The following is a 23,207-nucleotide window of genomic DNA, read 5'->3' on the forward strand; positions in this document are numbered from 1 at the left end:
GTTCATCCTCAGGACAATCATTCCATCTATTCGGAAGAATCTTAGACTGCTCCACTTCTTTTATATATGACATTCCAACAGGAAACACCTCAATGTGTGTCAGCCTCAGCGTCAAAGTATCAAGTCTGGACGGGCAAATACTTTCTCTGTAACCATTGTTTTTTTATTTTTAATTTTAATTTATTAAATATGAAACATTGATAATTCACTATGATCATGCACCCATTATTTCTCATTGTTTTTATCTTTGGTTTCTCCTCCCCTTTCATATAATACAAACTGCAATGTATAAGCTCTTTCTCTTCCACTCATTGCGGAGATAACTTTTACAAGCGTGGCAGCTATCATGCATTCTTGAGTTTCAGAAGCCTTCAATTGTATGCTATTGGTCAAGGGATAAGAAAATGGATGTTGGAGTGGACTTTACTAGGGCAAGTTTGGCAAGTTTGGAAGCCTACGCGGTGAGCAAAAATACACACTAAAATATTTAGTTATAAATGGAAATTTTGATATTTATAAAGTCAAAAGAGTTTAGAATCAAAAATGGACAAAAGAAAAAAAAAAACACAAGGTGAAATCTGGGAATCCTAAATTCCTAATTTGTTTGTCCACAAGGCACGGGTATTCAAGAATAAAATAAATAAATATTTTTTTTCTTCCTATTTTGTTTAAGAAAAGGATGAAATAAAAACTTTTGGCTTTGAAGGAGAGAAAAAGACAGCTGACTACACTCTGCTGCAGCGCACATACTTAAATCTTTAAAAGCCGCATTTTCTCTCTGTAATCTCCGCCATATCCAAATGGCTTCCTCAGCTCCTCACTCTCAAACCAAACCCTACCAAAACCTCCATTAATCCCCGCAACTCCTTCATCTTCCTTCTCTCTCTGTCTCTCTCTATACATATCTATTTATCTACCTACTCTCACTCACTCACTCTCTCTCTCTCTCTCTAGCTATATATCTACAATGGCTTCAACGCCTCCACACTGTTCAATCACAGCGACAAAGCCGTGTCAAACCCACCGATACCCACAAAACCAGCACCTAAAATCTCAGCGCCAGAGCCGCCAAAGCAATCAATGGACGAAGCAACAAGTTTCTCTCCCAAAGCCTTTGCCTTTACCATCCCAAGCACCACGCACTGCCGCAAAAACACCCACTGCCACACCCACTTCCTCCTTTTCTTCTCTCTGCCCTCTCCCTCATCCAAAATCCGATCTTGTCACCGCTTTTTCGGGCCGCCGCTCCACACGATTCGTCTCCAAAATGCACTTGGGCCGCCCCAAAGCTACCATGGGATCCTACCGCTCTCCGCTCGCCGAGGAGGCCCTGCACCAAGCCGTCCAATTCGGTAATGACGATCTTGCTCTTGATGATATTTTGCTTAGTTTTCACTCCAGGCTTTGCGGGTCTGATGATTACACTTTTTTATTTCGAGAGCTTGGGAATAGAGGTGAGTGTTGGAAAGCGATTCGGTGCTTTGAGTTTGCAGTGAGGCGTGAGAAAAGGAGAACTGAGCAGGGGAAATTGGCTAGTTCTATGATTAGTACTCTTGGTAGGTTAGGAAAGGTTGAGCTTGCTAAGAATGTGTTTCAAACGGCTGTTAATGAGGGATATGGAAAGACTGTTTATACGTATTCAGCGTTGATTACCGCTTATGGGCGAAATGGGTATTGTGAGGAGGCTATCAGAGTGTTTGAGTCGATGAAAGATTCGGGCTTGAAGCCGAATTTGGTTACTTACAATGCAGTGATTGATGCGTATGGAAAAGGGGGAGTGGAGTTTAAGAGGGTAGTGGAGATTTTCAATGAGATGCTGAGAAATGGGGAGCAACCGGATCGAATCACTTATAATTCGCTCATAGCGGTTTGTAGTCGAGGCGGGCTGTGGGAGATGGCTCGAAACTTGTTTAGTGAAATGGTGGATAGAGGAATTGATCAGGATATTTATACGTATAATACCCTTATAGATGCGATTTGTAAAGGTGGGCAGATGGATTTGGCATATCAGATTATGTCCGAGATGCCTTCAAAAAATATTTTGCCCAATGTGGTCACTTATAGTACCATTATTGATGGTTATGCTAAGGCTGGTAGATTAGAAGATGCACTAAGTTTATTTAATGAAATGAAGTTTTTGGCCATTGGTCTGGATAGAGTTCTGTATAATACATTGCTTTCACTTTATGGGAAGCTTGGTAGGTTCGAAGATGCTTTGAAGGTTTGCAAGGAAATGGAAAGTGTTGGGATTGCCAAGGATGTTGTATCTTATAATGCACTTCTTGGTGGGTATGGGAAGCAAGGGAAGTATGATGACGCTAAAAGAATGTACAATCAGATGAAAGAAGAACGTGTATCACCAAACATATTAACTTATTCAACATTGATTGATGTGTATTCAAAAGGTGGTTTGTATATGGAGGCAATGAAGGTTTTTAGAGAGTTTAAGCAGGCAGGGCTGAAGGCTGATGTTGTGCTTTATAGTGAACTTGTCAATGCTTTGTGCAAAAATGGACTGGTGGAATCTGCTGTTTTGTTGCTTGATGAGATGACCAAGGAAGGGATTCGACCTAATGTTGTCACTTATAATTCAATAATTGATGCTTTTGGTCGGTCAGCAACAACAGAATGTGCAGCTGATGCTGCTGGTGGCGGCATTGTGCTACAGACAGAATCTTCATCTTCAGTTTCTGAAGGGGATGCCATTGGGATTCAGGTGGGAGATAGGGGGGATAACAGATTTATGAAGATGTTTGGGCAACTTGCTGCTGAGAAAGCGGGTTATGCAAAAACAGATAGGAAGGTTAGACAAGAAATCTTGTGCATTCTGGGCATCTTTCAGAAGATGCATGAGCTAGATATCAAACCAAACGTTGTCACATTTTCTGCCATTTTAAATGCTTGCAGGTATATCTTTTTATCTTTCATATATGTGTTATTACATTATTGAGGACCGTGTTGCTTAAAGATCCGTTAAAATCAAATTGCGCTGTGCATTACTAGATATTGAGATTTACGTGTGGCCTCCGTGTATTGGAATGTCGTTGAGAGTTTTAGGCTACAATGCCCATGATTAGATGGTTGGTTAGGAAATCTAATGTTGAGTACAATGTCAATGCTTTTATCTCTGTTTTGCCTTCCCCTAATCTCTTTGTATATGTAGTTTAATAGTCTCCCAGAATGTATGGCTAATCTCAGTTTCAATGGCCTTTAAATGCAGCCGTTGTAATTCTTTTGAAGATGCTTCAATGTTATTGGAGGAACTCCGGTTGTTTGATAACAAAGTTTACGGTGTTGCCCACGGACTTCTCATGGGCTACAGGGATAATGTATGGGTTAAAGCTGAGTCTCTGTTTGATGAAGTTAAGCAGATGGACTCTTCAACTGCATCTGCGTTCTATAATGCTCTGACCGACATGCTATGGCACTACGGACAGGTAAGTTTTACCAATTGAGATGCCACCTTTTCAGGCTTTCATGGTTTTCCCTTTTGCCCATACGAAATGACGTCAATATGTTTTTTTGAAGTGTTTCAATATTTCTCTGTTTTTTTTTAATAGAAACAAGGGGCGCAACTGGTTGTGCTTGAAGGGAAGCGCCGAAATGTATGGGAGAGTGTGTGGTCGAATTCATGCTTGGATTTGCATTTAATGTCTTCTGGGGCTGCCCGGGCAATGGTTCATGCATGGTTGCTCAATATACGCTCTATAGTGTTTGAAGGCCAACAACTGCCGAACCTGTTAAGGTTTGCATTTTTTTTCTTTTCATCAAACAAATCACTATTCCATAATATTTTCGGTCAGAAAGTTTAGTGTTCTGGTCGATTCCGTGCAGCATTTTGACAGGGTGGGGCAAACATAGCAAAGTAGTAGGTGACAGCACCTTAAGACGAGCTATTGAGGCGCTTCTTACCAGCATGGGTGCACCCTTTCGGGTTGCCAAGTGTAACTTGGGTAGGTTTATATCAACGGGATCCATGGCTGCTGCCTGGTTAAGAGAATCCGGCACACTGGAGGTGCTTGTTCTTCACGATGACAGGACTTGCCCAAAAAGTGCAGATTTGGAGCAAACCTCCAATTTGCAAGCCCTCGCCTTGTAGTAGTTGTATGTAACATATGACAATTTCTGGTATCCTTCTAAACATGTTTATAAATGTAATATATGTGTTGTTATCAGATTTTTCTAGCTTGATGCTCTCTTTTTTGTATCTGAATTTGGAATTTTGCAGTCTATTTTTCCATTAGGGGATGTAGCCTTCGAATTTTAATGGAATATTTACCCACCAGTGTTTCCCAGAGTCCCTCAGTCTAATTCTTTCATGCCATGGTCCATGAGTCCATGAGGTAACTCAATTCGCATTGGGTTGGTTGGGAACGTGAAAACCCTGTGACTCCTGAATCCTAAAACATGCTTGTTTCTAATGTGGTTTGGTGATTGATTTTCTACATGGAAATTAAAGAATTGATTAAACAAAATGTTGGATTAACTGGAAAATGAGAATACAATTTTGACACCCTCCCTATGCACAAGATCCCCTTGCGTTACGTAAATGCTGAGGCAAGATAGCAAAGCCTCGATAAATCACCTAACGTTTATCTACACTAAACACCACCGAAGGTTTATTGGTGTTGTCAGAAAACTCCACTTCTTCAAAAGATCAAATTGACCTCAATAATTAAACCTCATGGGTGTGTACATGCCATCTGATTTTTTTGGGTAAACTTAAACGCAAGGGGTTTTGTAAAAGCAATTTAAAACCTCAAGAGGAGGAGTTGTAATTTTCAAAACCTCATGGAGTTGCTATGAAAACACTAAAATCTTCGGGGTATCAATGTAAATAACTCTAAATCTTTTAACTACAGTTGATGCCCTAAACAACCTCTCAAGCTAACTTTGATTGAAATACAAATACAAAGCACTGCAACAAAACAGAAGACCCAAGATAGCAGGAGATTTAAAGAAATAATAAATAAATAAAACATATCTATAAATTATTGACTTAATCAGAACACATCCCTTTGCTTTATCTTTTCTTCGAGTGATTGTGCACAATATGAAAAACTTGTTGCAAAAGCCAATCCACCTTAAGTAGATGTAGAAGATAGTAAAAACTTTACTGAATACATGCGATGCGACGACTGATAAATGGATAATAATATGAAAAAAGTGCCACGATAATTCATGATGATTACATCACCCACAATAAGAAACATTGCATAATCTGTTAGTTTGTAAGTGTAGCTTCAAAACATACATACGCATGCCTGTTGATCAACCGCTTGTGTTGGGGGAGAATTAAGAAATGTAATACCTTTCATGTCCCTAAATCCTATCCTTATGAATCGTCCCGTATGTCACTCACTTCCAAGTACAAGAATATTATCTTAAAATTGCATGTCCACTAGTGTGAAGGCCAAAAATTAGGACATGAAGGGCCTCAACCATGGTGGAAGCTTTTGCTTTTTATAAAAAATGCAAAATTCATATCACAAAACCTTACAGGCCCCGTCACAGTTTGAGGAAATACCCTGAGTGGCTCTAATTTTCTAAAGCTCTTTCCTAGGCTAAGTTCATCTTCAACCTCGAAACAGCAAGGGCAAAGCAGATCTAATATTTGTGCATTTCCATTAGGCACAAACTGACATTCAGTAAGCCTTCCTTCTCAAAATTGGCCTCCGCACTTCCTTCTTTGCAGTTGTAGTGAATCCGGGTGTTGGTATTCCCACCGTGGCTTCATATAAATCCTTCAACCTTCAAGGTGAGGCATAATAAAAGTAGATAATAATTATAGCAAGTTAATGAGCACCAAAATGTCCAGAACCTGTCAAAAGTAGGTGTACTAGGAAGAAAAATAACATAACAAATACCTTGGAATACTGACAAACAGAGCAATCACTAAGACTCCAACAATAAGAGGGAAAACTGGTGCTGGAGTTAAATCCTGTAGGTCATGGAAGTGGAAGACGATAAGGAAACGAATGTTTAGTTAGTTTTTACTCTTAACCCACTTCATAGCCTCACATGCAAAAATTAAATCACCATAAACAAGAGTAAGCACCATGAAATCAGCAGCAACTAGGTTATATGATGACTTAAGAAAATAAAGATAGGGGCTCTATAACATAGGTTAATACCGTTGTACATTTACAAGATTCGTTTAAAAACTATTGGACAATAAGTGGAACAAACCTGTTTGTGGTGATCCTCTTTAAACATGTATCTAAGTGGGCCAACATGTATATGAGTGTGCTTCTCTAAATCGACTTCGATAATCTCAGATTCAAATTTGTGGCTGCTTGATGGAAGACTAGACCGGAGCTGCAGAAGGTGCTTACCCTTAGGTAAGTCCTTCACCTGGAAAAAGTTGGAAAGAGGAAGAGGAAAGACAGACTCAATCCGAGAAACATCACTAGATGATTTGATTTCCACAAGTAGATGTGAATGCAGTTCCTCGATTCTCTTTCCTTCAACGTGGCAACTTAAAATAGTTGTCTCTGGCTGTTCAAAGACCAGAAAATCTAATGCTTTGATATCCTCGTAGCCAACCTACAAATTTAGCAAAATGCTGAAATCAACATATATGGGAAGCAACATCAACAAAGGCTATTTTTCCATCTTCATTTTTCTTCTTCTTTTTCACTGTTTGCATAAAAATTTCTAGAAACTAACCTTGACAGTGACAGATTCTGGTGATGCACGCTCAATTTTAGCGCTACCCAAACCATCTTTTTTTACTACTTTGATTACATAGGTTGTGTCAGGAAGGAGTCCTCTCAAACGATAACTTCCAGATGAATCAGTCACTGTTTCCTCGTAAAAGCCCTTTGATTCTGATCTGGCTTCAACTAACACACCTTCTTTTGGTTGGCCAGACAACAAAGTGACCACACCCATGGCACTGGGAAGAGTATAAACCAACTTAGATCTCACAGAAAGCATAAATTAGATTTAAAATTGCACGTTTACACAGTTACACCGTTCAAATTATAGAGTGCTATTTAATATTCAAAAAATAGATTACAAAAACTCGGACCATGCATGCTCTGAAAGATATGATGCAAAGTAGCATAAGATAAAATATAAAGTCCATTTGAAAAATAAAATAAAATTATTGATTAGAAGTCAAAATTACAGTAGCATACTAATCACCAAAAGTAAACAATAATGACTAAAAAGGGAAGGAAAACAAAATCAATGAGGCACAGTTGTATTACATAAGCTTATACCAAGTGTTTGGGGCTCGATTTAACTTTTATCCAGTCTTGGCAAGGGACAAATCCTAATTACTTCCACATGGTTCAAAATTCTTACCATGAAAGAGAACGGTTTGCCACTGTTTATATGTGTGGAGGTAATAATAAAAAATAAATAAACATCCATATGATCACATATAAAAATTATGGCTTTATTACAAACTAAATATAAGAGAAGACTAATGGAAAACCTGTAAGCCACTCGAGTAGCCTGGAAAACAGCTTCTCTAGACTCCCCAGAACCAAGATCTATCGCCAGTGCTGGAGGGGAAAAAGCAAACTCCTACAGGATGTCAGGAACAAAAGTCATTCGTCGGGTGGAGTGATTAATTATAACCTTAGCTTTGGGATAAAAGTGAACCATTTAATATTGGGGTTTTAGGGCCCTATCACAGTAGTATCTTTTTATGACGACCAGTCTTTTGCAGTGGCGGATGTAGGATTTAATCATTAAGGGGAAAAACTTACACTCTAATAATACAAAAATTTATGAGAAAAAGAGAGGCAGAGAGCTAACTAGCTTGTAAATCATATTAACAAAACTCTGAATTTCAAATTTCAAAGACAAACCAGGTTCAAAAAACCCAGTGCATGTAGTACTGAAAAACTTGAATTTTGAAAGTAGAAACCAAATAAAAAATACTGTCCCACCTTAAACAGTTAAAGTTGAAAACTAATTGGACAAAGTAAACTGGTCAAAAGATCTAAGCCTGAACAAAAAAGGCATTGTATCTAGACTGAAATATATATATATACACACACACTATGGGCTTGTATAATTAGCTTAAATTTTTTTTTTCAGTTCCAATGCTTTTTTAGCCACATACTCGGTGGAACTGATTTTTCTTGTCATATATTATTTCCAAACAAAGGTAAGCACTGCACATTAGACTAGTTTTGTTCTAAAACTCGTGTTGAAACTTTGGTACTGAACTGATTAACCAAATGTATTTTAAACTCAGAGCAGTAAAATGATGGATGCTGATTGTTGAACCAATGTCTTGTAACCTCAGAATGCGTTCAAAGTTACTTAACTCGTACATTCTGAATATCCAAAACAAGGACTTTAAAAGAAAGGGGATGCAGAATAGGAACAAAAACAAAATAATTAGCATGAGCTTTTTATTTGAGTGCATATGCTAGAAGGGTACCTTCAGCAGAGGACGGAGATAGAAAGTCCCAGGAAATAAGTTGTTAAAGAGGAAGGTTCCACCAGCTCCAGATACTGAGTTGTTTCTGTAGCCATCATCGCCACTCAAAGATAATAACACTGAAGGAATAGGCTCTTTAGCATCATCTTTAGAATATATATTTACGGCAATTTGGCCAAGCTTCTGACAAGAAAAGGAATGAGGGCCAACTTTTTTCAAATGATAGCCAGGCTGCACAAAATGAAAGACATTAGGATGATAGCAATGAATTGCAGTCTCAAGTATGTCTTGTATTCAGTTCAGAAGTGAAGATAATATTAGTTCATTCCTGTCTTAATCATTAATACCACAAATATAAAGTATGTCCCAACTATTCCCTCGAATTATATATGTACTTTGACCATCTTAAGGCAAAACCAATTTGCATTGCACTACGCCAGGAAGGGAGAATCTTAATGCAGGAATAGAGATATCAACCTGTCTTTTGTTCTTGATTTAACTCATCCGTATTGAGAAAAATAAAAGACGTAAGAATAAGCACAAATATGTCAAAAAGATACATGATGGTTGCATCACAAGTTTAGCTAGAGAGGTTTTTACTGACAATCTTTAGGGAATACCTACAAACAATCTATCAAGTTATATCTCGAGATATATTAGCAGTGAAGGGCAAGATCTCCAAAATCTGAACTACTTACATTATATATCTCTTAAGTTGCTTTTATGGATTTTCCTCTAAAACATGCTTAATCCTCGTAAAATCAGTAATTATTACAAAATAAACACCACCAAGAATCCAAAAAATGAACAAACTACAAAAACATCTACCAAGTCATCAAAATTCAATGCATCACCTTGACGGAACACCATGCAGAATACTTTATTGCATTAAGTAAATTAATGTCATAACATAATAGATGTCCAAACCTTGGAAGCCTCAACACTGTATGTTATTTCATCATATAAAGGACCCCCAACAAAGGAACCATCCTTTCCCGTAGTAGTTTCAAGTACTAATTCACCGTCCTTAAGTTGAGCAATGCGGCTATCTCCAGCAGCCAGAATCTTAATATGAACATCAGAAAGAGGGGGAGAGACTGATCCTTTAATATATAAACCCAATCGACCAGAGAATGGAGGGATTGAAGCTTGACAACCATCATTTGTAACTACGACCTGACGAAGAAAAGTTTTAAGATTAATCTTGATACAACATAATAGAGACTTCTATTTCTATAGTTAGAAAAACTAAAAACCAATCCATACATGATGTTGTTTGGGATAAAACAAGATCTTCCCCATCTCATTATTTCTGCAAAACATCACAGATCATGTCATAAGCAAAAATCGTGAAATAACAGCAAATCAGTAACACCGATGTGGTACTAAGTTTTCTTAGCAAGAAAAAGTAAGTAAAACTGTGAAAGCATAGAGTAACAATTAAGAAATAAATCAAAAGACATATACTAAAAGGACAATATTATTGATGCATCTCAACATTTGAGATGTACAAGAGCTATAACTAAGCAGTACGAAAAAACTATGCACCTTGAATCCCGAGGAACGAAGGTAAGTTTTTCTCCGAGATTGGCCCATACAGAATATTCATACACAGCAGCACTTTGGTCATTTTCACTGGAAGTAAGTCTAGCTGTGGTCCCATCTATAATACTGCCCCCGCTACTTAGAATGTCGACAATGAAATTCTCAGGTAGCTCATTGACACCATCAAACGAGCTTGAAGCAACACTGATTTGTCCTTTAAGAAGATACTTTTGTCCTTTCAGATAAATAGGCTGCAAAATGAGATAAAACATGTGAGGTGAAGGAGATTCTACTTAAGCAAGGTTACAAAAGAAAGAAATTTTTTATTAAAAAAAAATGAAGAATCAAGATAAACACCTTACCGATGGGTTTAATGTATCAATCTCAATTGATGAGCTCCCAAAGGAAACACACGAGTTGACAAAATGAAGTTCATGCACTCCAGGATATTCTACACAAATATTCTGAGAACCTTTCTGCAGTTCATAAAGAGGAAAATAAATTTCACACGCTGGTGCATTTGCGTCTTCATTTAGTTCATCTGGGCTTATAAATGAACAGGGCAAACCTTAATTTTCAAATTAACGGATGAACCATCTGGTAGAGTCATATAAGCATCTACATCATGGGTGGAAATGGCATTGACCCAGTAACCTTTTTGAACAAATTCAATTCCTTTTACGTCGTCAAGACCAACATCCACATCAATGAAACTTTGCTCCCAGCACCAATTATCTTCTACAGCTGCAGGTTCTTCTGAATTGTGTTTGACCTAAAGTAGCAACAATCATCCAAAGAAAAACACATGTCTAAATCAATGGCATTTTATAGCAAGTCAGTGCAAATTCCGACATGCACACCTTTTTGCTCATCTCACAACAACTGTCTGCAGCACAAAAATACAAGTTAAACACAATGTTATGGGCAGAAGACAAGAAATGTACCTCAAATCTGTATTTCCCAGGGATGACGTTTTGAAAGAGAAATTCACTACTCTTATCCGTCAAACTAACAGTCCTCTCTTCATTTCGTTTACCAGCTAAACTAACAAGGGTAACGGAAACAGAAGCACCACACTTCTCCTTGCAGGCTACAGTACCACGCACATTGACTAATGCCTTAATTGTACAAAAAGAGGGGGAAAAAAAGGAAGGATCAGAAAGAAATATCTTAGTGATAAATTAAACATCTATCATAAACAAACGCATCTAAAATCATCAGAATTTATTGTTGACTAGATTTTGGTGTCCATAATCATATCATCTGTTCTAATAAACTACCTAGGCAATGAAATAACTAGACCACCAACCAAATCAAGTTGATGCCAAGATATTTTATTCATGGCAGAAGGGCTTCTAATGCATATTAGTATGAGAAAACATTGAAGACCCAATGATAGAGAAAATAAAAGTCATTATATTTTATAGAAGAAAAAAAAATCCATATAATTTACATAAGTTTACCTGAGAAAATTTCACGTCCAATAATGGACTTTTGACCACAACATCGATATAAGAGGGCAAAAACATTAGACCAGAAGCACTCTCAGGCGAAGCTGCTAAAGCAGATAAACGATATTCACCAGGTGGAACCTGGGCAACGTTAAAGACAAAGGTGAGGCAAATTTCATAGGTAATGGGGTTAATTTTGGATCTCGATGCACATGTCAATTAATGACTGGATGAAAGCCAGCAAAAAGGAAAACAAACAAAAACGAAATACAGCAGAAAAAATCAACATACTAAATTTATAAATACTCGCAAAGAAAGGTCCCAAGATCAGTTCTCATTTGCAGTTGTACTTCTATAGCTTATCAACTAATCTTATAACAAAAATGACTAAGTTGGTACAAAGCACTTTTTGTTTTATAGGAAGTTCAAAAGAACTTTAAGCAATCAAAAACACAAGATAGTAGTAACTTGAACCCAGTTCCAGTTATTTGTTGCTTCAAAAATATACTAGGATCAGCTCATTAACCAAACAACTTTACAAAACTTCCAATACCAGTCGCATATAAAATCAATGAAAAGGAGATCAAAGTAATTTAGTCCGGCTTTGATCATAAGAACTGGGTCAGTTATCCCTTCTCTTTCATAACCTTAGCCACCTCAATATAAGAAAAGAAAGTACAAGTCTCTAGATATGCCCAGAAACTAAAGAGCACATCCTCATTGCACATAAAGATAACATACCTCAAAGCAGAAACTTCCACTTCTATCAGTCTGCTTCACTTGAGGTTTGACATTTTCAGGGCCATGAGTCAAAGCTACCTAGAATATAAATGTGACAAATATTATTCCTGCACATAACATAGAATGAAGAGCATAGGACTGATTTTACCTTTGCCTTGTAACCAGAACTAGTCATCTGAACCACACCACAGACATCATAGGAAACTGCTTTAATATCCACAACTGAAGCCATGTTCGGTAATACCTGGATCAGCAAGCAAAGTAGGATAAAACACAATTCATTATGATATAGAAAGTCAATACAATTCACCTAGTTAAATGCAGAATATTGAACATTGTAGTTTCCAACACAAAAGGATGGTACCCTTGCTATAGAATCAATACAAAAGTTCAGAAATAGATTCTCATAAAATATTCTACCAAATAATCATTCAAACTGCTGAACTTGTAATGCTCTTTTGTGGCTTCTATTGCATAGCGATTGGAAGTAACCTGAAACATTGAACAGCTAAGTAAGCTAAATTCAATAGCAAGTAACAATAACAACAGTATGCCATCTAGTTTGGATAGAAGGTGTTGGAAGTTGGAACTATCAGGGATGCCATCTTGTAAATCTTTTGAAAGGAAGTTGGTTGCGATCAATTTCTTTCTTATTTTTATCCTGCTTCTTTGATTTAAAAGGCTAAACCAATATACATGTTCTATTCAGATAATTGCCCATGGTAGGGCCATCACTTGCGATATGGTTGAGAGGAGGAGTTAATGCTTGCCTTTCTTTCCATTTGTGTATCATGTGTTCAGATGAAGCTAGAAATGCACACAATTGTTTATTTATCGACCCATTGCATTAGATTTATGGTGGAAGCCTAGGGAAGTTGGATTAAGTTGGGTTATCCCCACATCAAGTAGAACGCTCCAGGAATGGCTAATAGCAAGCACCAAGGCACTATTAGCCGTTCCTTGAGCAATTATATTGATGATCTGTTTCTCCATTGCCTAATGCATTTTCATTATAGAATACCTTCGTTTGTTGAGAAAGAATGTTCCTTTAGGGCCCGTTTGGTTCGCGGATTCAACTTCTTGGGAATAAACTTCCCATGTCTAATCCCACGACAAGGGAATGGAGGTCCCACGACAAGGGAATGCTGGGAAATGAGGACTAGGAAATGCAACCATATCCCATTCCCATGTTTGGTTAGTGCAGTATAAGGAATGAAAAGTTATCAAATTTCCAACAATACCCTTGATTTTTTAATTATTAAAAGTTAATATATTAAGATTTTTTTAAGGGTCAAAAGTGGTATTTAAAAACAATAACATGGGTAAGTTAGTCCAAAAAAACTGTATTAAATGCTTTCCCAAGTGGGGGGAAAATTTTCCCAAGGTGAGCCAAGGGTGTGAACTTCCTCCCCCTTACATGGGAAGTCCATACCCATGAGTCCATAATTGCATTCCCAAGAGCTCACTTACCAAACATGGGAATGCAATTTGAAACCCATTCCCAATCTCCTAAACCTTGAACCAAACGGGCTCTTAGTGGAGATAAAAAGGCAGAAGTGTTGTGGAAGTTCTATATAATGGATGCTTTTGGGTGGTTTGGTTGGAATGAAAAGCCAGAATCTTCACCAAGGAAAAATATAGTCAGATTCATTGTGGAGAAGAGTTTGTTATTGGCTTCAGTCTCTTTTGCATTTAGAGATATATCGTTCAGTGTTCATGGGATTGGGGAGCTGCAAGTTGCTGATTTTTTTGGGCGTTTTCAATATTTTAGTTTGTAATAAAGAAAGCTAAAAGGGAGGAAGAAAATAGATGCATAAATTTACCTGGTCAAGCTTGTAATACCCTTGTTTGTCAGTGATGGACCTTTCATGACCATCAACTATGATTCTAACACCTTCAACACCTACATCATTTCCATCAACAACACGGCCACCAACAGAAAATCCAGTGACCTGCACAACAAGAATAGAAGATGATGCTGTTAAATATATGCTAACAATCACAACACACAACACAAAAATAACTAATGTTAGCATACACAAATAAATTATATAACATTTTCAAATGGATGCATGGGCTGCCAATTGTTTAATCCAAATGAAATCAGTATGAATAACATATTTGTTTAATATGTTTATAATGTTAGCATGCACAAATTTTCTATATGACGGTTCCGCATTGATGGATGGGAAGCCAATCAATAGAGTTAACCCAAACGAAGTGAGGCTATGTGACTTAACCCAGTTTAATCTTGTTCAGAAATTACAAAAGTATTTAGGGAAGACAGATCGTGAAACAAAGACTACGACATCACCAAATTGCCTGAATAACCTTGTTGGCCATTATGCACCTTACCTGGAACTTTTGGGGAACTGTCACATGTTGATGCTCCACAGTTACTGACATGACAGGAGGTGAAACATCAAATACTGTATTTTCCCCCTTGTAGTAAGGTATGAGCTCGTATGTTCCTGCCAATGATTCAATGAAACTGAGCACTAGGTTCAACTTGAAAGCAGTTAAATTGCTGAGATGCATATGATGAGCATTCTTCCATGCAAGGAAGAAGACTTCAAACCAGATGAATCTTAAAATTTCATCAACTGAATAAGGTGGTGCAGTAACTGAGATTTGTAATCAATACTTGGTCTACAAAATAAGGTAGCCAAAACATTGATTACAGAAGAAAATGATATAAACATAAATCTGAACGTAAATGTTCTGCCCTTTGTAGGGAGATAAGACTCATGCGGCCACCACACCTTCTTTTAACTTTTTAAGGGGGTAAGTGGTGTCCTTTTGTCTGAAGACCAAATTTTGATATTAGGTTATCAAAGGACAAAACCAAATTGTGGTTCTCTGTAAAAGTTGCAAGCATCTATTCATCTGAACTGCTCTTTCCTTCAACACATTAATGTTTTATTTTATTTTATTTTATAAAAGGAACACATTAATGTTTAATATTATTCACTTAGTTGTAAACGAAATGCTAGATGCAGTACCTGTATAGTTTGCTGACCAAAGACTTAAGGGCCTGTTTGATAACCATTTCAATTTTAGTTTTTAGTTTTCATTTTTCATTTTTCATTTTTCATTTTTTGTGCTAGAGTATAGAGGAAATAGGGGGAGAATGGAAGTGAGAATGAGAGTGGAGATGAGATTGAGAGGGAAGATGAGGGGGGAGGATGGGAGGGAGGAGTAACAAAAGTGAAAACTAAAACTAAAAACTGAAATCTATTTGAAATTGTTTTCACTTTCAAGTTTTTGTTTTCACTTTTGTTTACTCCTCCCTCTCATCCTCACCTCTGATCCTCACTCCCATTCTCACTCTCATTTTCCTCTATACTAGCACAAAAAATAAAAACTAAAAACTAAAATTGAAATGGTTATCAAACGGTCCCTAAAAGTATACTCTTAAATGATTCAAATTACATGCACCAACAGTTAAAATCTCAATGGTACATCTACAAATAACATCTAATCAAACAATAATAATACATATAAGATGAATAAGCAGAAAGGTAAAACCCAAACTGAAAGGATATGAGGAAAAAACGCTACCAAAACTGTGATAATAGAACAAATAAACAGAAAATATATAGAATTACCACAAGGTATCGATCTAAACACGAACATCCCATGAGCATCAGATACAGCATGGCAGAGGGCCTTCCTCATTCCAGAAGCAGTACCAGAACCTTGGGGACAATCTACCTCTAAGACGTCATCCGAGTATAAATAAACGTGAACTCCCAATATTGGATTTCCCTACCCCCCAAAAAAAAAAAAAGAATCATAAGTAAATATGCTAGAAGTCCAATTTCACCTTATCACCACATTAGGGGAGCTCACATAAATTAAGAAAATTTTTGTACTAATGGATGGATTTCTCAATGTATTGGACAGAAGATATTTAACATAGGGACTTGTGGAGAAAGCAAATTGTATTTTGCACAATTGTCGTCTCTAAAGTAACATTTTTACCTGAGAAACAACAAATCCACGAATATCATACCCAGGGACATAGAAAATGTCGTCAACTACGCCATTTCCAAACCCCAATTTCACCTGCAAGAAGCATATTATTTCAACACAAGTGGCATGTAAACTTGTAAACGCTTATCAATGGTAACATAATAGGATCTTATAAAACCAAGTAACAAGTACAAAGATCACATTGGAAATTAAAGGGGAAAGAAACACAACACACTAGGCCAAAAGGAAAGTAAAACAATCTTGGCAGGAAGGAATAAAACAAACCTCTGTTGAACCTCTAATTTCAACTTTCAAGTCAGGATGCGAAGCACGTAGTTCATAGTTTCCTGCACCGAAGAAAGGGCATGATAAGAAAGATACCATTTGCAGTAAAATTGATTAATGGAGAGAGAGAGAGAGAGAGAGAGAGAGAGAGAGAGAGAAGGAAATCTTTATAATATAAAAGAAAAATTAAAAACTTTTGGAAATCAAATCACAACTGGTGAAATGTGCAGACATCAGAAAAACTTGTGAATGGTGATATAAACAAAAGCTCAACTTTTGTACCTGGAATAATATTTTTGAACAAGTAATTCCCCCCTGCTGATGTTGGAACAGAAGAAACAACATCACCAGTATCAGACAAAAGTTCAACTTCAATATTTGAAGGACCTCCATTTTTAACAGAACAGCTCCCTCCGCCAACAGCTCCCACGATTCTACCAGAAATTGAGAACCTGCCACATATAAACAAGGTATTTTATACGGAAAATCCAAACCAAGCACAAGAACAGACAGATGCTTCCAAGATAATGAAAACTCAAATAAGAACAAAAGGAGAAATTGAAACAAACCCCGTAAACCGAAAATTAATATCTTCACTACCATTGCAGCCAGTATGATCAACAACAACAGGAACCTATAAAATACTACTATTGTCAGATCTTTTGACAAGCAAATTCTGAGTTGAAAGGCCATGTATGGGAACATATATACATGCATATACATATATATATATATATAGAGAGAGAGAGAGAGAGAGAGAGAGAGAGAGAGGATGATGCTTGGGGAAGATTATATAGATAACAAAAAAGTTAATAAACCTTTTCTGGGTTCCATGACCATCCTTCTGGCCCATTGATTTTAATTACAAAAGAACCCTGCATTAGAAATAATGGCTATGAGAAGCATTGAAGATCAAATGAAAACACAGAACGTTTCAGATAAGTATGGGTTTTGATGACCTCCGCTAATCATGTAGTATTTTTACAACAACACTAGAGCATGAGCATGTAATATAGCTTCCAAGCTCCATAACACGAAAAAAATAACAATAAAAATATAGCTGGAATAGAATGGCATGCACAAACACAAAGACATGGAATTGGTACAAATCCTTAAAATTCATGCATTAACATAAGAAATACCTTGTCATATACGGGAATGAAGTAGTAACCATTTGGAGCACATTGAGTACTATCCTTCAACAACCCATCAACTGTCCTAAGCTCAACCTAAAATCACAATCAAGAAGACATGAGTGCTTTATGCCAAATGCCGTCAAACCCAACAAAGAAAATCAGCCGGTAATTCCAAATTGTTACCGTGATGTGAGAATAATCCAATTTAGCATCCGTGGGCTTCCTCGCCTTGATCAAAGAAGAGCTAGCCTACAAGTTTTTCAAGTGTGATTGTTTGATCAGGTAAAAGGGTAGAACCCACAAACTCCAACGGCAAATAAAACGCAGAGAAGGAAACTAAAAGTGACTTTACCTCGACGAAGCCGCCACAACCGTGGATTGAATCGGCGAAACTGGTAGAAACCCAAGAGATTGCGACGAAGAATAATAAAAGAGAGGCGTCTTTGATGCTCATTTTGCGCTTGTGGTTTGGACTGCAGAGATTGGCGAGAGCCGAGAAGATGTGTCTCTCTGAAATCAACGACACAGATCTGGTAATTTACACGAGCTTCATATCATATAATAAAACAATGAACCAGTCTAGAGAGAGAGTCCAGAGAGTGGAGTGTTTCAGTCCATGCGAGGGGTTAAGAAATCAGAATAACGAGCGTCAATGCCCATCTTTGTAATTTTCACAAAGTGTGGGGCGATGTTTGAATTTATTGTAATTGTTGATATACAATACATATAGGCTAAGCCGCTATAGCCCTCTTTTTATTGTAAAATTAAAACTCCAAACTTTATTAAAATAACTTTTCAGAAAATTTAAAACCCAGCAGCCGCCCCCCCCCCCCAACCCGCCGCAACCCCAACGTCGCAGCAAGTAATTTCCCTCTCTCTCCCTCGGGGGTTTGATTCTGTCTAATGGCTACCGACGGATTCAGACGGCTACAGGTTTCTTCAGCTCCACCTCGAAAAATTAATGTCCAAAAATTTGCGGAATCACGAGCTCCGGAGCTTGAGACACTCCATACAATTGTATCTAATAGAGTGAACAATGATTTCCGGTCTCGGAGAAGCAAGAGAAGAAGAACCACCGCGTACGACAATCAAGCGGCTAAAAAAAGATGCAGAAAGAAGCGAAAACTTGGACTTGTTGATCAGAGCAGCAATGCTTTGCCTCCAGAGAAAGACGAAAAGAATGTTCCTCGTCGCATTCGTCGGAGAACTGAGCTTAAAATGAACCTTGAAAACGGTTTCTGCATATCAGGGGATGGCACGAAGAGGCTTAGAACACATATTTGGCATGCGAAGCGGTTCACAATGACAAAGCTTTGGGGTTATTACCTTCCCCTGGGTTTGCAGGGCAGGTGTAATGCATTACCAATTTACTTGTGCATTTACTTTTTTTGTTGAATTATTGTTATATTTATTCATAAAATGAATGTCCTTAATGCAGAGGACGGGGGTCCAAAGCTGTCCTGAAGTGGTTCAAGGATGGAATGCTTGTGCATGATGCAAGCTATCATGTAGCTATCCAATTGGAGGGTCCGGAGGCAGGCATTTACTTTACTTTCTATCTAATAAATTTATTTATCTCTTCTTTTTCCCCTTTATTTTCTGTTTTTCCTTCCAAAAAATGAGAAAGTGTTGCAATATGTTCTTTTTCCTTACTAAATTTTGATCTTATCTTATTTCATATGCATCCAGGATTCATTACTATCAGTGTTAGAAATGGTGATGGTGCCTTCTTCCTCATCAGCTTCTTCTGTTATTTCTGGTATCATATATGACAGTGCTATGGTAAGTTATCCAGTTGTATTTTTCTTGTAAGAGTGGATGACTTGAGATATTAATTGTATGACCCATTTTTTGCAGCTTCATCATTTGGGAGCACCTTTTTCAACCCCAATTGCTCCTGTGACCTATATGTGGCGGCCTTCTGGCCAACCAAGCGATGGATGTAATGGACTAGAGGGTACAGAGAACTCTTCTACCTTTCGCCAACTTTGGGTGTGGATACATGCTTCTGTTCTCACTGAAGCCTATCATACTCTGAAATTAGCTTGCCAGAAAGAGGTACAAACGCTTAATCTCATCAGACTTCACTTTGGAAGCATCTGGAGTCTGCGTCTAACTAAGTTTTTGTTTTTTTATCTTCTCTTGTTCTAACTTTTACGAATCTTACAATAGACTGTAAGTGGTACTGGTTTGGTATTTAATTTGTGAGCGAATAATGATGTGTTGCAATACGAAAACTTTTGTCTACTTTCATGCTCTGTATATGATATTCATGATAAGCCAACATTACTTTCAAATGTGATTCAAGTGGTTTATGTTCAGTGCTTTGTTGCAAAAGATTCGCCTCTAGTCTAGAGTCGGAGGATTTCATGCCAGGATAGAAAACTCATTACTGTTAGATGCTTACTGCATGTTCTCGATATATTATTTGCTGTTATTAACTCCATGCATTTTTATCTCAGATGGATAACAGGGGTATCTTGATTAATTGTATCTCACTTGAGGGTCAACTTGCGAAATTAGACGTAGTGGGATTAAAAGCATTTCAACTCCTTCAAAGGACATTATACCCTACTACAAGGTGAGTTATGGAAAGAATTTGATTCATTTAACCAAATAATGAGGTTAAAGATGGCTAATGGTGTTGTCTGGCTGAACAGGACTAGAAATGATTCTTGGAATTTGATGAAACATTCAGTTTCTGAGGCCAAAGATGATTCCCAATCTAAGATTATACTTGAAAAAGAGGACAGCATTCCTTCTTATGCAATCTTGTCTCTTAATGTCAAGGATCCTCGCACATTAACAGAGAAGGAAAAGATTGCATATGCTCCAGAATCAGGCTCTTCTAGTATACTAGGTGATGTTCTAGGAACTGAACGCAAAGAGCATGTTGTCTTTGGAAGATTTTCAGACGAGCCTGAAGGTAGTGGCATGCTCGCGGAAAAAAGTTTGTGGGACGTTAGCAGTGGAGTAAGTCCTCCAGTGGAAGAGGAGGTTATTTGCAAGGAAAAACATGACCAGCATAAGAATTTCCTCTGCCTCGATGATTCAAGTTCGGGGGCACTAAATACTTCAACCAAGTCTCCGTGCTCAAGATCTTGCCCTATTATGCTGTTGAAAAATAATAATGGAAGGGGCTTGAATATTGGGTAAACTCCTTTTCTCCTTGCTTATTCTTCATTTAGCGTTTTGTGGGTTAAATTAATTGCTGCATAATATTATGTTCTTGTATTAATGCTAGCTCTTATGTTTGGGTTTCGGTGGACACAATGTCCTCTGAGTTGTATGTTCATATTTTTCCACTTGTTAATATATTATGTTTCTCATAAGAAAAAAAAAGCTGTAGAGTCTCTTGCTTGTTTGTGATTCAGGTATATTAACAAGGTCCATATCTATTTCTTATCTGAAGCATGAAAATCATGACTTAAATGTTTACTATTGGCTCTTTGTGCAATAATTGATAACTCATATTTGAAGTTCTGAATTTTATGGGTAGCAGAATGCGACAATCAATTTTTCTGACCTGCCTTAAAATGACATCAGTTCATCAATTTTTTCTGTTGACTTTTGATCTATTTGTATAGTTACCTTAGAATTCAATCTCTTATTGCCTTACAGATGGTCTGTTATCCTCCCCTTAAGCTGGGTCAGGGCATTTTGGATTTCTCTTGTCTCCAAGGGGGCTCATGCAATGGGTTTGAGAGAGAAGCACTTGATTTCAAGTGAAGTAAGCATGTGAACTTTGTATCTATAATATTTTATATCAGGTTGTCAAATGTCACATGTAAGTCTCCTCTCTTTTGCAGGTGGGGTTGCCATATTTTCCTTCAGATTTTCCTGATTGCAATGCATATTTATGCCTCAAGGAAACTGAAGCTGTTGCCTCTAGTCTTAAAGAGGAACTTCGTCCTCCAGCTATAAGGCCTTTGAGGGTTCCCATTCTACCCCCATGGAACACTATCCGAGCTGCTTTAAACGAAGGATCAACTACAGTTGGAGGAGATGAAATTTTTAGGCAGGCAAATGGCGTCAGAAGCAATTCATCATCTAACTCAGACTCTGGACTTTCTGATCCTACATTAGCTGCCTGTCTAGGTAATTCATTTGATGGTTCTGTAGCACGGACGTCTGTTTCGCTGACAAAATTCTTGAATGAAATTCAAGGCTGTCATTTACGTCTATGTCCTCATGTGGCGGATAAACAGACAAGTTTTACTAAGTTTATGAGGGATGAAAGCAAGCTTGGGCTGGGCCAAAATGGGATTAACAAATTGAAGTACAATCACAAATTATGTTTTGTTAGGGTATTACTGCATGCTTACAAGGAAGGTTTTCTTGAAGAGGGAGCAGTCGTTTGTGCACCTCAACTGACTGACATATCAATGTGGAAGAGGTAGTCCTTTTTGCTTTGGACTTTTTATTCTGAAATTTTGTGATTTATTCCTTACATTGATATCCTATTTGCTTCTTATGATTATATTAGCACTTGGTGGCGCTTGCAATTTCCTCCGTCTTTTATTTTCTATTAGAGGTGTCTTAATGTGTTGGTGGTTGATAAGTTGATCGAATGTGTCTGCTCTAACGTGCCTGGACCATGATAAAGGCAGTATAGTTTGAGAGATCTATTGACTTATGTTAGGTTATGCCTCATTACCATCCGAACTTGCCTTGATGAAAGTTTACTGAAATTTAAATCCGACCATTGATAATTGTAATCTTGGGAGTGGCTTGTAGGTTTTGTGGCTATTTTTGAATGATATTTATCTGTATTTCATAGTAATATCCATGCTGCAGACCAATAATCTAAAGCCTTTTTAAATATAAAAAATAAAAAATAAAAAAAATAGCATCGTGTGTGTCTTGCAGGTCAGAGAGTTTCGATGGAGGACTTCAAATGCCTCAATCGGCTGTGACATCGTACTTCAAAGAGCAATCTTCTGGCAAGTGGGAACTCCAAATACCAGAGGACGCTGTTGGTAGAGAATCTCATCGTTGGCCAATAGGCTTTGTCACCACTGGTTTTGTTCGAGGGAGGTTAGTTTACAGTCCTCCTGCTACATCACAACTCCCAGCTTTTGTTTCTATTGTTCTATACATTTATTTTTTTGTCTTGACTATGTCGCGTTGAATTTTATATGCAGCAAGAAGCCGGTAGCAGAAGCTTTTTGTGAGGCAGTTGTACTTAATCGTCTTAGAGAGGAACAATGGGATTCGAAGCCAGCAAAGCGAAGACGAAAGGAAATTTATGTCCTTGTCAGGAATTTGAGATCTTCAGCATATAGACTTGCTCTTGCCACCATTGTTCTGGAACATCAAGACGAAGACGTGGAATTCATGTGAACTTCTGCAAACTGTGGAGAGAGAGCATGGGCTTTTTGTTTTCTGAAGTACCAGCAATCTCCGATATGCTTATCAAATGCGCCTTTTTTTTATATTTAAAATCTAACCAACTCAAAAAATTGGGATTTAGTTTCCAACAAACAAATGGCATCATCTTTCCAGAGATTACGGTATTTTTCATTCTGGGTTTTCTTCAAGTTTCATCACAATTTTTCTGGACAATACAATTCAGACCAAAAAAAGACTTCAAATATTTTGTTTAAATAGGACCTTGTAAAAGGTTGAAATTGAAACTCTTTGCAAAAGCAAATCTATCCTCGAAAGTTG

The 23,207-nt window shown here is 37.5% G+C and overlaps 3 protein-coding genes across 5 annotated transcripts; 2 read left to right on the forward strand and 1 right to left on the reverse strand.

Moving 5' to 3' along the window:
- Positions 1-736: 736 nt before the first annotated feature.
- On the forward strand, positions 737-4,207 carry LOC117623613 (pentatricopeptide repeat-containing protein At2g31400, chloroplastic). The gene is made up of 4 exons (XM_034354661.1): positions 737-2,907; positions 3,221-3,437; positions 3,561-3,745; positions 3,835-4,207. Exons 1-4 carry the CDS (start codon positions 968-970, stop codon positions 4,097-4,099), a joined length of 2,607 nt encoding a protein of 868 aa, XP_034210552.1. The 5' UTR covers positions 737-967; the 3' UTR covers positions 4,100-4,207.
- An 895-nt stretch (positions 4,208-5,102) lies between these two features.
- On the reverse strand, positions 5,103-18,185 carry LOC117623612 (nodal modulator 1). 3 transcript variants are annotated; one of them, XM_034354657.1, is made up of 27 exons: positions 17,890-18,184; positions 17,721-17,786; positions 17,544-17,630; positions 17,220-17,276; positions 16,971-17,035; positions 16,684-16,853; positions 16,402-16,463; positions 16,126-16,209; positions 15,750-15,909; positions 14,497-14,612; positions 13,965-14,093; positions 12,562-12,633; positions 12,290-12,385; positions 12,142-12,219; positions 11,413-11,541; positions 10,894-11,067; positions 10,518-10,721; positions 10,312-10,425; positions 9,953-10,200; positions 9,671-9,716; positions 9,332-9,580; positions 8,405-8,635; positions 7,445-7,536; positions 6,670-6,898; positions 6,190-6,546; positions 5,868-5,941; positions 5,103-5,751 (listed from the first exon to the last, which is right to left on the reverse strand). In XM_034354657.1, the coding sequence occupies exons 1-27, from the start codon at positions 17,989-17,991 to the stop codon at positions 5,646-5,648; spliced, it is 3,597 nt and encodes a 1,198-aa protein (XP_034210548.1). In that variant the 5' UTR covers positions 17,992-18,184; the 3' UTR covers positions 5,103-5,645. The 3 variants fall into 3 exon arrangements, with proteins under 3 accessions (XP_034210548.1, XP_034210549.1, XP_034210550.1); XM_034354658.1 differs by lacking the exon at positions 11,413-11,541 and having other exon boundaries at positions 17,890-18,185; XM_034354659.1 differs by lacking the exons at positions 16,971-17,035; positions 17,220-17,276; positions 17,721-17,786; positions 17,890-18,184 and having other exon boundaries at positions 17,544-17,628.
- A 187-nt stretch (positions 18,186-18,372) lies between these two features.
- Positions 18,373-23,092, forward strand: LOC117623615 (uncharacterized protein C05D11.9). Its single transcript, XM_034354663.1, has 10 exons — positions 18,373-18,886; positions 18,976-19,072; positions 19,227-19,319; positions 19,395-19,595; positions 20,000-20,118; positions 20,198-20,689; positions 21,159-21,267; positions 21,347-21,933; positions 22,407-22,574; positions 22,682-23,092. The coding sequence occupies exons 1-10, from the start codon at positions 18,441-18,443 to the stop codon at positions 22,878-22,880; spliced, it is 2,511 nt and encodes an 836-aa protein (XP_034210554.1). The 5' UTR covers positions 18,373-18,440; the 3' UTR covers positions 22,881-23,092.
- The last annotated feature ends 115 nt before the right edge of the window (positions 23,093-23,207 follow it).

The sequence above is a fragment of the Prunus dulcis genome, chromosome 3, assembly GCF_902201215.1.
Source record: "Prunus dulcis chromosome 3, ALMONDv2, whole genome shotgun sequence".
In the NCBI taxonomy this organism is placed as follows: domain Eukaryota; kingdom Viridiplantae; phylum Streptophyta; class Magnoliopsida; order Rosales; family Rosaceae; genus Prunus; species Prunus dulcis.

Excerpts from the sequence above, each read along its gene's own strand:
- LOC117623615 (XM_034354663.1), top strand. The coding sequence starts at position 18,441 with ATGGCTACCGACGGATTCAGACGGCTACAGGTTTCTTCAGCTCCACCT. Across the intron at positions 19,073-19,226 it reads TCCAATTGGAGGGTCCGGAG|GATTCATTACTATCAGTGTT; the intron begins GCAGGCATTTAC and ends ATATGCATCCAG. Across the intron at positions 20,119-20,197 it reads ACATTATACCCTACTACAAG|GACTAGAAATGATTCTTGGA; the intron begins GTGAGTTATGGA and ends CTGGCTGAACAG.
- LOC117623613 (XM_034354661.1), top strand. The coding sequence starts at position 968 with ATGGCTTCAACGCCTCCACACTGTTCAATCACAGCGACAAAGCCGTGT. Across the intron at positions 2,908-3,220 it reads GCCATTTTAAATGCTTGCAG|CCGTTGTAATTCTTTTGAAG; the intron begins GTATATCTTTTT and ends CTTTAAATGCAG. Across the intron at positions 3,438-3,560 it reads TGCTATGGCACTACGGACAG|AAACAAGGGGCGCAACTGGT; the intron begins GTAAGTTTTACC and ends TTTTTTTAATAG.
- LOC117623612 (XM_034354657.1), bottom strand. The coding sequence starts at position 17,991 with ATGAGCATCAAAGACGCCTCTCTTTTATTATTCTTCGTCGCAATCTCT. Across the intron at positions 15,910-16,125 it reads GTGGATTTGTTGTTTCTCAG|GGAAATCCAATATTGGGAGT; the intron begins GTAAAAATGTTA and ends TTTGGGGGGTAG. Across the intron at positions 5,942-6,189 it reads AAGAGGATCACCACAAACAG|GATTTAACTCCAGCACCAGT; the intron begins GTTTGTTCCACT and ends CATGACCTACAG.